Source organism: Dermacentor silvarum, chromosome 5 (assembly GCF_013339745.2).
Source record: "Dermacentor silvarum isolate Dsil-2018 chromosome 5, BIME_Dsil_1.4, whole genome shotgun sequence".
Taxonomy (NCBI): Eukaryota; Metazoa; Arthropoda; class Arachnida; order Ixodida; family Ixodidae; genus Dermacentor; species Dermacentor silvarum.
In genome coordinates this window covers 39,399,497-39,412,223 of record NC_051158.1, presented here as the reverse complement: position 1 = coordinate 39,412,223, position 12,727 = coordinate 39,399,497, and the positions used below count along the sequence as shown (strand labels likewise).

The following is a 12,727-nucleotide window of genomic DNA, read 5'->3' as shown; positions in this document are numbered from 1 at the left end:
CGTTCATGCCTGCCTGTCTCCACCTTCACTGTAGTATTGTTTGCGCAACAACAGCAACTCTACATGCACTGACAAAGATGAACTCCCTTGTAAGATGTGGCTTAATATGCTTGGTTAAAAGGTTAATTAGTGTACTCCTGCTAATTAGCAGCTTTTCCGTCACCATTTGTTGAAAAAAAAAGCGTTAAGCCTTAATTAAACAAAACAACGTGGTAAAAAGGGCGCTAGCCCCTTGAACCTCCCACCGCCTCCCCCCCCCCCCCCCCCCCCAGAAAAAAAGGGGGGGGGGGTCGAATTCTGGATAAACCCCTGCTCAGGAGCTGATACAACGGCCGCTCTCAGCGCGCGTCACCAAAGAAAGTTCTCTGCTGTAGTACAAAGTCAGATATTCAAGGAGCAAAAGCCCCCAGATTTTCTCTCTCGCACCCGCTTGTACTCGCGCCTGCGTACAAACTACTGGCGGTCCCTCCAAAGACCGTCTCGTCGGCACCGACCACCATAGTACTCTAGAGTCTAGTACACTGTACCATAGAGTTTCTCACTATAGTACCATACTATAGTGAGAAACTCTATGGCGGCGGCGCCGACCACGTGCCGACTATGCTTGGCGTTCGCCGCAAGCGTTTCCCGGGCCAGCGCCCGAGCCGATGTGGAGCGCGTCCGTACCCTCCGGAGGCAAGCGGCGTTCCCCCCGGGCGCATGTTATACGGGGGCGCATGTGCACGCGTCCATGAACGATGAGTGCGTTGCCGTAGACCACAGAGGCGCTGCTTTCGTTGCTCGCGGAGGCCGCTAATGCGCCGTACGGAGTGAATTCGACGCGTGTGATGAATGCGGCTGGCGTCTGCTAGTGCGAAAGGCTCTTCGGCTGGTGATAATGGGGCATCTAAATCGACTGTAGCTCGAGGGAGGCCGCGGAACACGGAGGCACAGAACGCCGAGGCCAAAGCCAGACATGCTGAGGCAAGGCGGAGAAGGTGGCGGGAGAATCCCGAGGTGCGGGCTCGTCAAGCTGAAGCGAAGCGGCAACGACGGGCTATGGACCCGAAAGTTAGGGCAAGAGAAGCGGAGGCAAGGCGGCGTAGACGTGAGGATCCGGAAAAGCGTGCTAGGGACGCTGAAGCGAATCGGCTACGACGGGATATGGACCCGAAATATAAAGCTAGACACGCGGAGGAAATGCGGCGTAGACGAGAGGATCCGGAACTGCGTGCTAGGGAGGCTGAAGCGAAGCGGCAACGTCGGGCTAGGGACCCTGAACTTCGGGCAAGAGAAGTGGAGGAAAGGCGGCGTAGACGTGATAATCCAGAACAACGTGCTAGGGAGGCTGAAGCGAAGCGGCACCGACGGGATATGGACCCGGAACTTCGGGCAAGAGAAGCGGAGGAAAGGCGGCGTAGACGTGAGGATCCGGAACAGCGTGCTAGGGAGGCTGAAGCCAAACGCCAGCGAAGGCAACGAGAACGTGATTTCCAGGCAATAGAGGCTGCATTAATGCGTCAGCAACGTGAACAACATCCGGATTTCAGAGTGCGGGAAGCCGAAACCAGGCGCCAACAACGGCAAGAAGTTCCAGAAATTCGAGTCAGGGAAGCAGAAGCCAAACAACTTGGGCGACAAGCCGATGCAGAGCAACGAGCCCAGGAGAGGTTGTGCCAACATGTAAGTGCGGCAAATGTGTTTGAGAAATGCTTCACGCAGAATCCAGTTGGCTACTCTTGCTCGGTATGCGATAGGCTTTGCCATAAGAACGACCTTAAGCCTCTTGCACAGGAACATTCTGATGTCATTGCTGATGTGTTTCAGACGGACGTTTCAGGGTTCGAGGTGTGTCGCACTTGCATGCAGACTTTTTCACTTGTTTTCTTCCTTTTCTTTCAGCCTGGTCCTAAAATGCCTGAAACATCTAATGCCGAACATCTGATATAGATAGATGCCAAACCATAGATGCTGTCATAGATGATATCCATAGATGCTGTCAGACGCACCAGCACACCTACATACAGAGCTGGTCAAAGATACTTCGCAGTTGTGTCATGATATATGATACAAGATACTTGGGCAACAGGTATTTGATATAGAGATACCAGATACTACTGCAATTATCGTATCGATACTTTCGAATTGTATCTTAAGATACTTCGATACATTCGCACATTTCTTCTTAATAATCTAGCTATTTAACATAGCAGCAAATGCGTATGCACAAAAGTGTTTGCTTGGAAATTTCTTACGCGTGTGGTGAAATTATTAGACGCGTGTGATGGATGCGGTGGCATCTGCTAGTGCGGAAGGCTCCTCGAATGGTACCAATGGGGAATCTACATGAACTGTAGCTTGAGGGAGGCCACAGAATATGGAGGCACAGAATGCTGAGGCCAAAGCCAGACATGCTGAGGCCACGCGGAGAAAGCGGTGGGAGAATGCCGAGTTGCGGGCTCGTGAGGTTGAAGCGAAGCGGCAACGACGGGCTATGGAACTTGGGGCAAGAGAAGCGGAGGCAACGCGGCGTAGACGTGAGGATCCAGAAAAGCGTGCTAGGGAGATGGAAGCCAAGTGCCAGAAAAGGCAGGATCCGGAACACCGTGCCAGGGAGGCTGAAGACAAACGCCAGCAAAGGCACCAAGACCGTGAATTCTGGGCAAGAGAGGCTGGATTGATGCGTCAGCAAGTTGAACAACACCCGTATTTCAGAGTGCGGGAAGCCGAAACCAAGCGAAATCTTCTGTCAGCCGAAAACCGAAACCATCTGTCACCTATCGTGGCATATGTCAAAGTCGCCATGCTTGTTGTGAACTTTAGACTAGCCTAAAAAACCACCACAAAAAAATACTGACCCTTGCCTCATTTCAAATCTGGCCTTAACACACTGCATGCATTGAACCTTCATAGCTTCAGTGACTAAGTCGTCACTCTTGTTGTAAACTGTAGACTAATCTCAAAAACCACAAAAGAAGATTTGCCCTTGCCTGACTTCAGATCTGATGCACTGCATGCATTCAATCTACGCTGGAAGTTCAAAGCCATAAAATGATTCAGAATGTTTTTAATTGCCTTTTAATTCTATATACCATGTGTTTTACTGCAGCTTGATTGCATTGTAGGCTGTAGACTACAATGCAGTATGAGTGTGCTGTAAATCAAATATAGAATAATTTCTCATTTTGGAACCAGATAAATTTTATGCATGTGAAGTACATTTGGCAAAAGAATGAGTCTTACATTATATTGTTACGTTGCGGAAGTCACACATAAAGATGTGGTTACACCTTACACAAGGAAGGCAATGATATATAGACAAGGTGGCTGTCGAGACCGATTACACCTCGACACGTCAAATCGTCGTCTTCTGACTTTGGCGCCACTCTTGGTTGCGCCATAACAATATGATACATGCCTGTAATGCCAGTTGCAACTGGACGTCCATTCAACTTAAGAATGTGTACTAGACGATGAACGACTGCTGTCAGTTACCTAGTGCACCATGACAATGGCAGTAATGAAACGAGTGTGCATTGTGTCACCAAATGCATTTAGAGTGTTATGCTCATTGAAGGAGAGAATTGTGATCCTTCAGCAATGCACACTGCTTTTACAGGATGCAAATATAATTCTACTGGATAAATAATAAATTGCTTCGCCTCAATCAAGACAACAAATTCGTATGAGACGGCCTAAAACCAAGGCATTGTTCTTGAATGACCGAAAAGGCATTAAGCAGAAGTTACCTCACCTGCGCTTTCGCTCAAGAAACTGGCGCCTTTTTACAGCAACCATGGCCTTCCTACAGTGGAATCAGTCAGAACAATGCTCACATTTTTTATCTGCTATTTATTTTACAAGCCTACATTCGCTTTTAACCCTTTAATACACTGTGTACACAATTGTGTACACCAAGAAAGTGCGTCAACAGCAATAGCATTGATGAAAGTAATGGTACTTAAAAATGTGTTGCATACATCTTGAAACTCTTCTGATCGGAATCGTGTCGCAAGTTTGAATAACGGGTTCAAATTGTTTTAGTAAGATGAGTGGGAAGGAAGAAGGAAGGTTGTGTAGTTGCTAGTCATACGAAGTGGGTGTACTCCTTTTCATTGTTTTTCACAGTGTGTTGCGTCGGGCATAATTTTCAAGTGCCTGGATGGGTGCTTTTCAAGCCTGCTAGAGACATGAAATAGTTGATGTTCTCATATGTAATATTCCTGTAGCAAGTATCTGCATGGAGTCCATATCTTCTCTAAAGTTGACAAAACTCGCCAAAGAACCGAAATTCCTGCTCTTCTGCAGCTGCATGCTTTTCATGATTCTGAATATGCAAGAAATGCGGTGAAAGTAAGTTTTCAGTCAAGCGAATTCATTGGCGTCAGAAAGGTTAAAGAGGATTACAATTGAGGTGGAGGGGAGGGAGACATTGCAATACAAAAGTCAAAATTACACACAAGAAGGCACAGTGACAGACATAGCAGGACTTTATTGGATACAGCAAAAGAGGCATAAAATATATGCAGCAAAGATAGGTAGAAGAAATGAGCAAAATATGCACAATTATAACTAGTATACATGTTTTAATCACATGTCTAACAACTTATTGTAAAATATGTCGTTTGATGTTCGGAAAACGGTGTCCTTGGGCAGTCCATTCCTCTCATTGCATTATTTATTTATTTATTTATTTATTTATTTATTTATTTATTTATTTATTAGTACCTCAAATACCCCTTTTGGGGTTTTACATGAGGGGTGGGCATACCTAGTAGGTTACATTTTCGATGAAAGCCTTGAACGGATGAATGACTGGATTGGTGCACCGCTTCGGCAGGTAGATGATTCCAGTCTTTCGCTGTCTGAACGAAGAAAGAGTTAAGGGCCGGTATTTTGTAGTAATGCCTTATGACTTATTCTATACCAGTCTTATCATCCACCGCTCACAGCTGGCTGATCCCGTTGATAATGTGAGTGGACCGTCGCTGTGACCACTGACAAAGCGCAATAAGCGCGAAAAGGCATTATCCCAGGAAAGGCATCGCTACAAAATACCAGGCCAAGATGAGCGGCGGTGCGAGCTGGAGAGGGATAAACAGCCTTTGAATGGCTATGACGGGATGAAGTTCGATGCGCAGGTATGTCGGTCTGGTGAGGCAACGAGTGATAAAACTTGTAAAAGCGACATAGCCTTGCTGTTTTGTGGTGGTGCTCGAGGGTTGGAAGGTTCAGAGAAGACTTAAGTTTAGTGACGCTAGTGTGGTAAGAGTAGTCGGAGTGAATGAACCTTGCTGCGCGATTCTGTATGGATTCTAGTGCTGTTGCCAGGTTAGATTGGTATGGGTCTCACACTGAGCATGCGTATTCCAGTTTGAGTCGGACAAATGTTAAATATGCTAGTAGTTTTACCGAAGGGGGAATAAGACGAAGATTACGGTGCAGGTAACACAGAACACGATTGGCATCATTGCTAATGTTGCAAATGTGTGAAGACCAACCAAGGTTACTGGACAGGTTAATACCTAAGTACTTATAAGAAGTCACGGCACATATTTCAGCACCAGTGATAATATATTTAGCTGAAATAAATGATTGGCGGCGGTGGAAAGTAAGTAGCGATGTTTTCTTGATGTTGAGAGACATTAGCCAGTTATTACACCAGGTTTCAATGATGTTAAGGTCGGACTGGAGAGAACAAGAATCAGCGTCGTTAGTAATAGGACGATAGATTAAGCAATCATCAGTGAACAAACAAATTTTCGAAGAACAACCTCTCGGTAAGTCGTTAATGTATATTAAGAAGATTAGTGGTCCTAGGATAGTGCCTTGCAGCACATTGGAGATAACGGGTGATAGGTTAGACGAGCATTGGTTAGCGAAAACGAACTGGCGGTCCGGTACAAGCTCGAGGAAACAATAGACGACAACCACGTGTACACTCGGAAAGCATTTATTACGACTGCAACTAACACTTCGAGCTGGCCAGCTAGCTATAGTTGACATCGCTGAGGGTTCCCTCGAAGAGAATAATACACTAGGTAAAGAAGGGCTTCCGACTTACCAACTGGGGAATACGGGGGGGCCGCGGCGTTTGCCGCGGCAAGAACGCGGTTGACTAACCACGGGCGGGAATACGGGAGCGACGGCGGAGACTTCCGCCATCGCCGCTTGCTGGGGACCAAAGAAACCCGGGCGATATCAGCGGGATCTCACGTGACCCACCCGGTGGCGCTGATAGCGCTTGCGATTCCCGCGCGCCACCCGCGGAAGGAAAGTTTCCCCTCTCCCAACTCTCCCTGGCACGCATGCGCTTGACGCGACGTTCGCTGCCCGTGCGGCGGTTAGGGGACCCGAGGGTTCCCACAACGGTTAGTCAGAAAGTTGCATACCCATTGGAGAACAAAAGGGTTAAGATTTAGACGCGATAGCTTTAGGAAGAGTCGTTCATGAGGAACCTTGTCGAATGCCTTTTGGAAATCTAGAAAGAGGGCATCTATAGGTACGTTTTGATCAAGATGTGAGCTGTAGGAGTGTGCTTAGTGTCATGATAAAGCTTGGTTACATGGTTAAACAGGAGCACACGGCAATGACCATTCGAACGTGCCATCGGATTCATATTTGTCATATCGAATATTCGCGCTCCCCTGTTGATTATGCAACTCTTCATTCTTCTAGGATGACCCTCCGCCTCGGGGAGCCCATCAGTCTTGTCAGACGGAACACCACATCACTCTAGTGTGGTGCGCAAGACCAAATGTTTCAACTTGCAGCACTGGAGTGCAGGTGGAACTCTGGGAACAGGAGCGTTGATGGAAGTGCACAAGAAGGAAATGAAAGGTACAAGCAATAACCAGTGATTTTTCTACTTGTATCTACACATTGATGTATCTACATATTGACCCACTTGTGCCCCCTGATGGAAGTCCTTAGATGAAACAGGCTTCCTTATTAGGAGGGTTTAGAGCAACACATCTTTTGATGATTTTGATATTGATTTTCCTATCACTTTGTGGCTGGCACAGCTTGGCCCGAGTTGCTCTTGTGCTATTAATATTAACCCAGTTTAACTAACACTGACGGAAAATAGCTGGAGGTTTAAATGAGTACTGACACACATATGTGGAGTTTTAGAGACTTTACCATTTGCTTCTCATGCATCAGGCAATGACACATAGCAAACGTGAAGGTTGAGAAACACTTATAGGATATTTTAATTTGATGCCAAGGTGGTCTCAAAGTGCCTGACCTGGCATCATCAACATTATTGTGATGTCACGACCAAGAGAAAAATAGCTGATGTGCTGTTGCAGAAAGAATAGCTAGGAGGACATTGCTCGTGGAAGAAACAAATGTTTTGTATACTGTAGTGATTGCAGGGTTGGAATGAGCCAATGAATAATGGTGTCATGAAGCGTCCACATCCTGTGACTAAATCTGATCTGTGAAAGCAGTTGTTATAGTAAATTAATTAAGACACTCTGGTATTTGTTATTTGAATCTTCAGCTAACGAAAAAAAAGACGTATCAAAAATGTCACGTCAGTACTGCTTTAATAAAACAAAGCTTCCTACTGTGCTAATGCAACCTCGATATAATGAACACAAATAAAACGAATTGTGAAGTAAATAAAAATAATCTCACTGCTGTTCGAGTGCAAGAGACATGTTTATAATGAACATTGGATATAACAAAGCTATTGTGTCAGATGCAATTTGCTTGCAATGAGCTTTGACCGCATTGGCCTCCTGACAACTCTTCTCTTATCCCTAGAAATGTGATCATTTTCAGTGCTTCCATGTTTGAACATTTTATTTCAAGACGTATACCGAGAGCAAAAACAGAATCTGAAAGACACAAAAATATGCGCCTTTCCTATAGTTCCCAACTTATGTAAGTTAGACCACGCAATATACTATGCAGATTTGGTGGCGTGAATTTAGCCATACTGAGGCCAATACTATGCGGGAAAGTTTACAAATGTAAAAACAGGCAAGCGCCTATGATGCAGGGAGCATTTGTTTTTACTAATTGCAGCGAACCCCTGTTTCTTTTTTTACTACATTATTTAGGCTCTCGAATCAATAGTTGTCAGGTAGGGGAGCAGCACAAGTCTCATGATACTTCATTGCGCTCAGTCAGCTTTGTGTGCAAGCCGGTCTAGTTGTGCACCTTGTGAACTAGTGCTGGGGCCTTTCTTTACGTGCTTTGTGTAGTACTTGTGTAGTACTATACACCATCTTACAGAGTTTTTACGTTAACATCCAGCATCCACATCGTACATTAACACGTTAACATTAACAGATGTTAATGTTAACATTTTGCGTTAACATCCTAAATGGAATTTGAACTGAACTGCGCCATGGTGATATTTGGAAGGCGGACCGTGGCCACTCCTCCGTAACGTTCGCAGTGCAAGGCGATTGAAGAAGGAACGGGAGTATAGCGGAGGTCGTGTTTGGTTGCCAATAACTCCGCTTCTGCTGAACACATTGACATACTTTTTGTGGCTAACTATTTCTGAAGTAGCTTATTTTCACTTCAAATGCCTTTCTCCACTTCGATAAGAAGTGGTTCAGGGTCCCTTTAACAATGTATTGGAAAAAAAAAGTGTCAGTCACATAAATCGATTAATTTGGGTGCAATAAGGAAATTTATTGAACAGAAAAATTATATTAATGGGAAAAAAGAACGATGAACAAATTTAGAAACTTCTAAACCAGAATTAGAACGTGTTCGTAAAAAAAAAAAATGCGGCTTGCAAAAGGTGTGTCTATGCACGCAATAAAGCAGGATGGTGCTTTCTCCGGTCTCGATACATTCATAGAAAGTGTTTTTTCTGGTAAAGAGAATAGCAGCATATTTGCGCATCATTAATTATCTGAACATCTTTTATTTCAGGTAGTTTTAAATTGCTGTGCTTTCTTTGCTTTACTGTGATATATATCACAGCGACAGCTACAACCTTATGTATACGGAATTTGCGCAAATGTGAAAATGAGCAAGGCATTCGGGGAAACAGCCCGGACCTTATGGGCCGTCCAGCAAGCCCACGACGCGTCCGAAAGGCTCTGCCTGCTGGTCCCAACGTGGGAGCAGCCCACTTTGTGAGGCAACTCACAATTTGCAGGACCTAATAAATGTTTTCCTTCCTTCCTTCGGGGTAACATGCCATGAGCACACACTCATTAGATCGGCTACGGAAATGTGCAAACCATCAGCTTCGGCATATGCACAGATATGCAAAATCGTAGTGTGGGAGCCATAAATTGAGTCATAAACGTGTTTGAACAACACAGTGCGACATTGCATATTTCGAGATATTTCTGTAGACTTGGGTCATTTTTGTGCATGCTATAGATTGTCCCTGCCTACATTTGAGTGCAATGTAACCTTTCTCTGTTAAGTTGACTGATGTAAACTAGCCATGAGTGGACACTGTCACAATATACAAGCCCCGTAGACAGCTGCTGCAGGGATTTGAATGCTCCGTCACCATGACTCTTTCGTTCTTGTCCCAAATTTGGCTGGCCAAGTCGCTGCTGAGACTTTGACATGTAATTTCATGGTGTTCCTCAAACATAATCTGCCTTACCTGCCTTGTCTTATCATTTTTCTTCATCGTCTCCTTGAAAACAAGCAGTTGTGAATGTCACCAAGGTGTGGTCACCGCATGTACGCAGTTCCTGTACTGCCAAGGCAGTATGAAGCAGCTCTTTAGCCGCTGTCCTGGAGCCACCCTGGACAACCTTGCCCACGACTAAACCATCAAAGATGCTTTGATGAAACATATCCTTAGGGATCGGGTCTCCTTTATCAGGTGTTTAACTCTCTTCGCTCATTGTTACCCCAGTTTTCTGGGTTCTACGTTCTGTAGGTTCGGTAAAATTCTAGATTCTGTAGCGCTTACGGTATCCGCTAATTGCTGCATTTTTGCAACCTCCAGCATAAAAAAAAAACTTTCTCGCAAGCATCTTGTGTCGCATCTACTTGTGTATTTCAGACATAAAGTTTAGTACAGAGCTGCTCTGCATCTATGCTATTCGAAAATAAGCATTTATGGAGTCCAAAATTTCACTTTAGTTAGCTTTTTAAGAATTGCTAGCATTTTTCAAGGTAAATGCCCAGTACAGTCGGACGTCATTTAAATTAAGTTGCCTCCTACACGAAAATAGTTTTATTATAATATTCGGGTACTACATTTCGTTATACGTTTATAATAGTTTCATGCTGTTGGCAAGAAAAATTCTGTTTACTTCATTAAATCAACACTAAGTTTGCTAAGAGGTAGCATTTCACAATTGGTTCAGTTTAATAGCACGTTTATGTGGCATTACATGTCTATTTTGCCTGCAATAAATATGAAGTGGGGGTTTTCTGTGGTGGCACCGCTAAAGAAATGCCTAGCTGGTGTCACCAGTCACTGCCATGGTAAATGGCACTTTTCACACGAGTGGTAACAGATGGCACCACCATTCTTCGCATCAAAAATTGACATCTAGAGAATTTTTCGAAACCGGAATTCTTGGTCCCACTCAGTTATATTTGGACCAACCCACAGGACAGCCACTTGTCCACAGGGCAGCCACTGCATTGAACGAATGTATAACGGCAACCAGAATTTCTGCCACCATTACATGAATTTTTGCATTTGCTGGTGGCACAGATCATTTCAGCTGCGACTATATAAAGCAGTGCGTCTTGCCCCCAGCATTACAACAAAGCAAAATCTACAATTTTTTTTTATTAACTGCCAACTTCCTGCGTAACAGAACAAAGTTGTGTGCCTATTTTTTGGCCTCGACTGTAGTATGCTTAGAAATATTCAAGTTTGAAGGTTCCCTTATTGTACGAAAAAATGAGCGCTCTTGCTGCCACCACACATTCCGCAATGACTGCACGGAGAGTTGTAAACTAGTTCATGTTGACATTGTTTTCACTGCACATAAAGCATCATCTACATAATAGAAAACCAGTGCACTCTGAGCCACGCCATGCACACGGGCGCAGAGCCTATGCAGTGATATTTTTTTTGTAATGTGGCTGTTTTCTTTCTTGTGCCCAATGTGGCCGAAAGGGTGGAGGCCTCTTATTGTATAGGAGGTGTCAGATCATGTGCTCTAAAGATGCGTGCGTGCATATTGTTTTTGAAAATTTAGTTGAAGTTTGTCCATCACATTTTTTTTTTCAGTTCGACGTTCGACTGCCATGCTGCTGCGAGACATGTGAATCGAAAAGCCTACGTCATAAGCAGTATTAACACATCTGGGCTGACTTGCTCAAGGGTCACAAACCATTCTCGTTTGCCATTAAAGCTAAAAGTACCTGATTACATTAAATTTGTGTCTGCTTATTGAGGGAGCAAAATCTACAAGAATCTAGGCACAATTTATTCTGCAGTCATCGTCATCGTCTTGGTGCTTCCATGGTACGCTAGGCGTCGCCATGTGAGAGTCTATGAATGTGTGCCCAGTTACTGGCCAAGCTGTGAGGACCGCCTTTGCTAGGACCACCGCAACCGCTGCTGCAGCCACACAGGCACCTCCGATGCGCGTGACGTTTTAACCACAGAAGCACAGGTCATGTGCACAGGTGCCGTCACCACGCTGTTTCTCCCTCTCCCCATGAACGTGCGTGACGTTATAACCACAGAAGCGCAGGCTACATGCACATTCCTGTCCAATCATATCGTCTCCATTCCTGTGCACAAGCCGTGATACGGATGTAGCCGCTCAGGGTACCCCTCCCCCCCCCCAGCTTCCTGGGAACACATGCAGAGCATGCATACGGGGGCTAGAGGTAAACAGCTTCGCTGTAAAACTAGCCGCTTGAAACCTTGCATTGGAATTTTCTATTTTCTTCTATTTTCCTAGGATAGATAACACGTGTGGACTAGGGGCACGATCTTGTACGCGTTCCAAAATGGAACGGAGGCGGTCCGTTCCATTGAGCCGCACACGATTGGTCAATTTGAACCGTGACGATCAAATTGACCAATCGCTTGCTGCTCGATTGAACGGACCACCTCCGTTCCATTTTGGAACGCGTACAAGATCGCACCCTAGGTATGGCTTCCATCAGAACTGCAAAAAAATGAATGCACAATTATATGATGGGAAGCTGTGCTTTCATAGTGCAGTGCCTTGTAGGGTCTAGCCACGCTACAATTTCACAGAGGGTGACAGTGATACCTTGCGAGCTATAGCACGTGGTCTTGAAGTGCTCTTTCGAGATTGTGGTAGAGTAGGCATGAACCTGTCTAATAGTGTTCCCGGCCATCTGGCCTTCCTGAGGAGCCCATGAACTAGCTCCCCACTTTGACGAATAAAGTTGTTTCTCTCTCTCTCTCCCGTGTAGTAAGGCAGTAGAACACATGATCACCAGTGCTTGAACTTCCGATGGAAGCAACACACCTGCAAAGTCTCCCTAATTAGCCACACAGTGACAGATTATGGTGCCTTTGTATGGTAGCATGGCAAAGGAAAATATCTCCTGGAAATCACTTTCCACTTATTGTCTGCAATGACCACCGTTGATCTCACCACATACAAAAAGGAAAAGAGTCAGTCACTATATAGGTGAACGACTGTAGATGTTATTTTAGAGTGTTAACATGGCGTTACATTGACAATCATGGTCATTCATTGAGTTCTAAGATAGTGTTACATACTATGTCAAATTTCTAATACACTTGTGTTTTATTTTTGGCATATAATAAATTCAATGTCGCGGTATTGACTCCCAAACT

General features: G+C 44.9%; 1 protein-coding gene across 3 annotated transcripts; it reads left to right on the top strand.

Moving 5' to 3' along the window:
• The first annotated feature begins 494 nt into the window (after nt 1–494).
• LOC119453321 (octapeptide-repeat protein T2-like) lies at nt 495–11,330 on the top strand. Of its 3 annotated transcripts, XR_007467080.1 has the most exons (4): nt 496–1,662; nt 6,658–6,819; nt 9,663–9,799; nt 11,171–11,330. XR_007467080.1 is itself a non-coding variant. In XM_037715360.2 (3 exons), the coding sequence occupies exons 1-2, from the start codon at nt 832–834 to the stop codon at nt 6,790–6,792; spliced, it is 966 nt and encodes a 321-aa protein (XP_037571288.1). In that variant the 5' UTR covers nt 495–831; the 3' UTR covers nt 6,793–6,819; nt 11,171–11,330. The 3 variants fall into 3 exon arrangements, 2 of the variants coding, with proteins under 2 accessions (XP_037571288.1, XP_049523719.1); XM_037715360.2 differs by lacking the exon at nt 9,663–9,799 and having other exon boundaries at nt 495–1,662; XM_049667762.1 differs by lacking the exon at nt 9,663–9,799 and having other exon boundaries at nt 495–1,662; nt 6,658–6,835.
• Nucleotides 11,331–12,727: the final 1,397 nt, after the last annotated feature.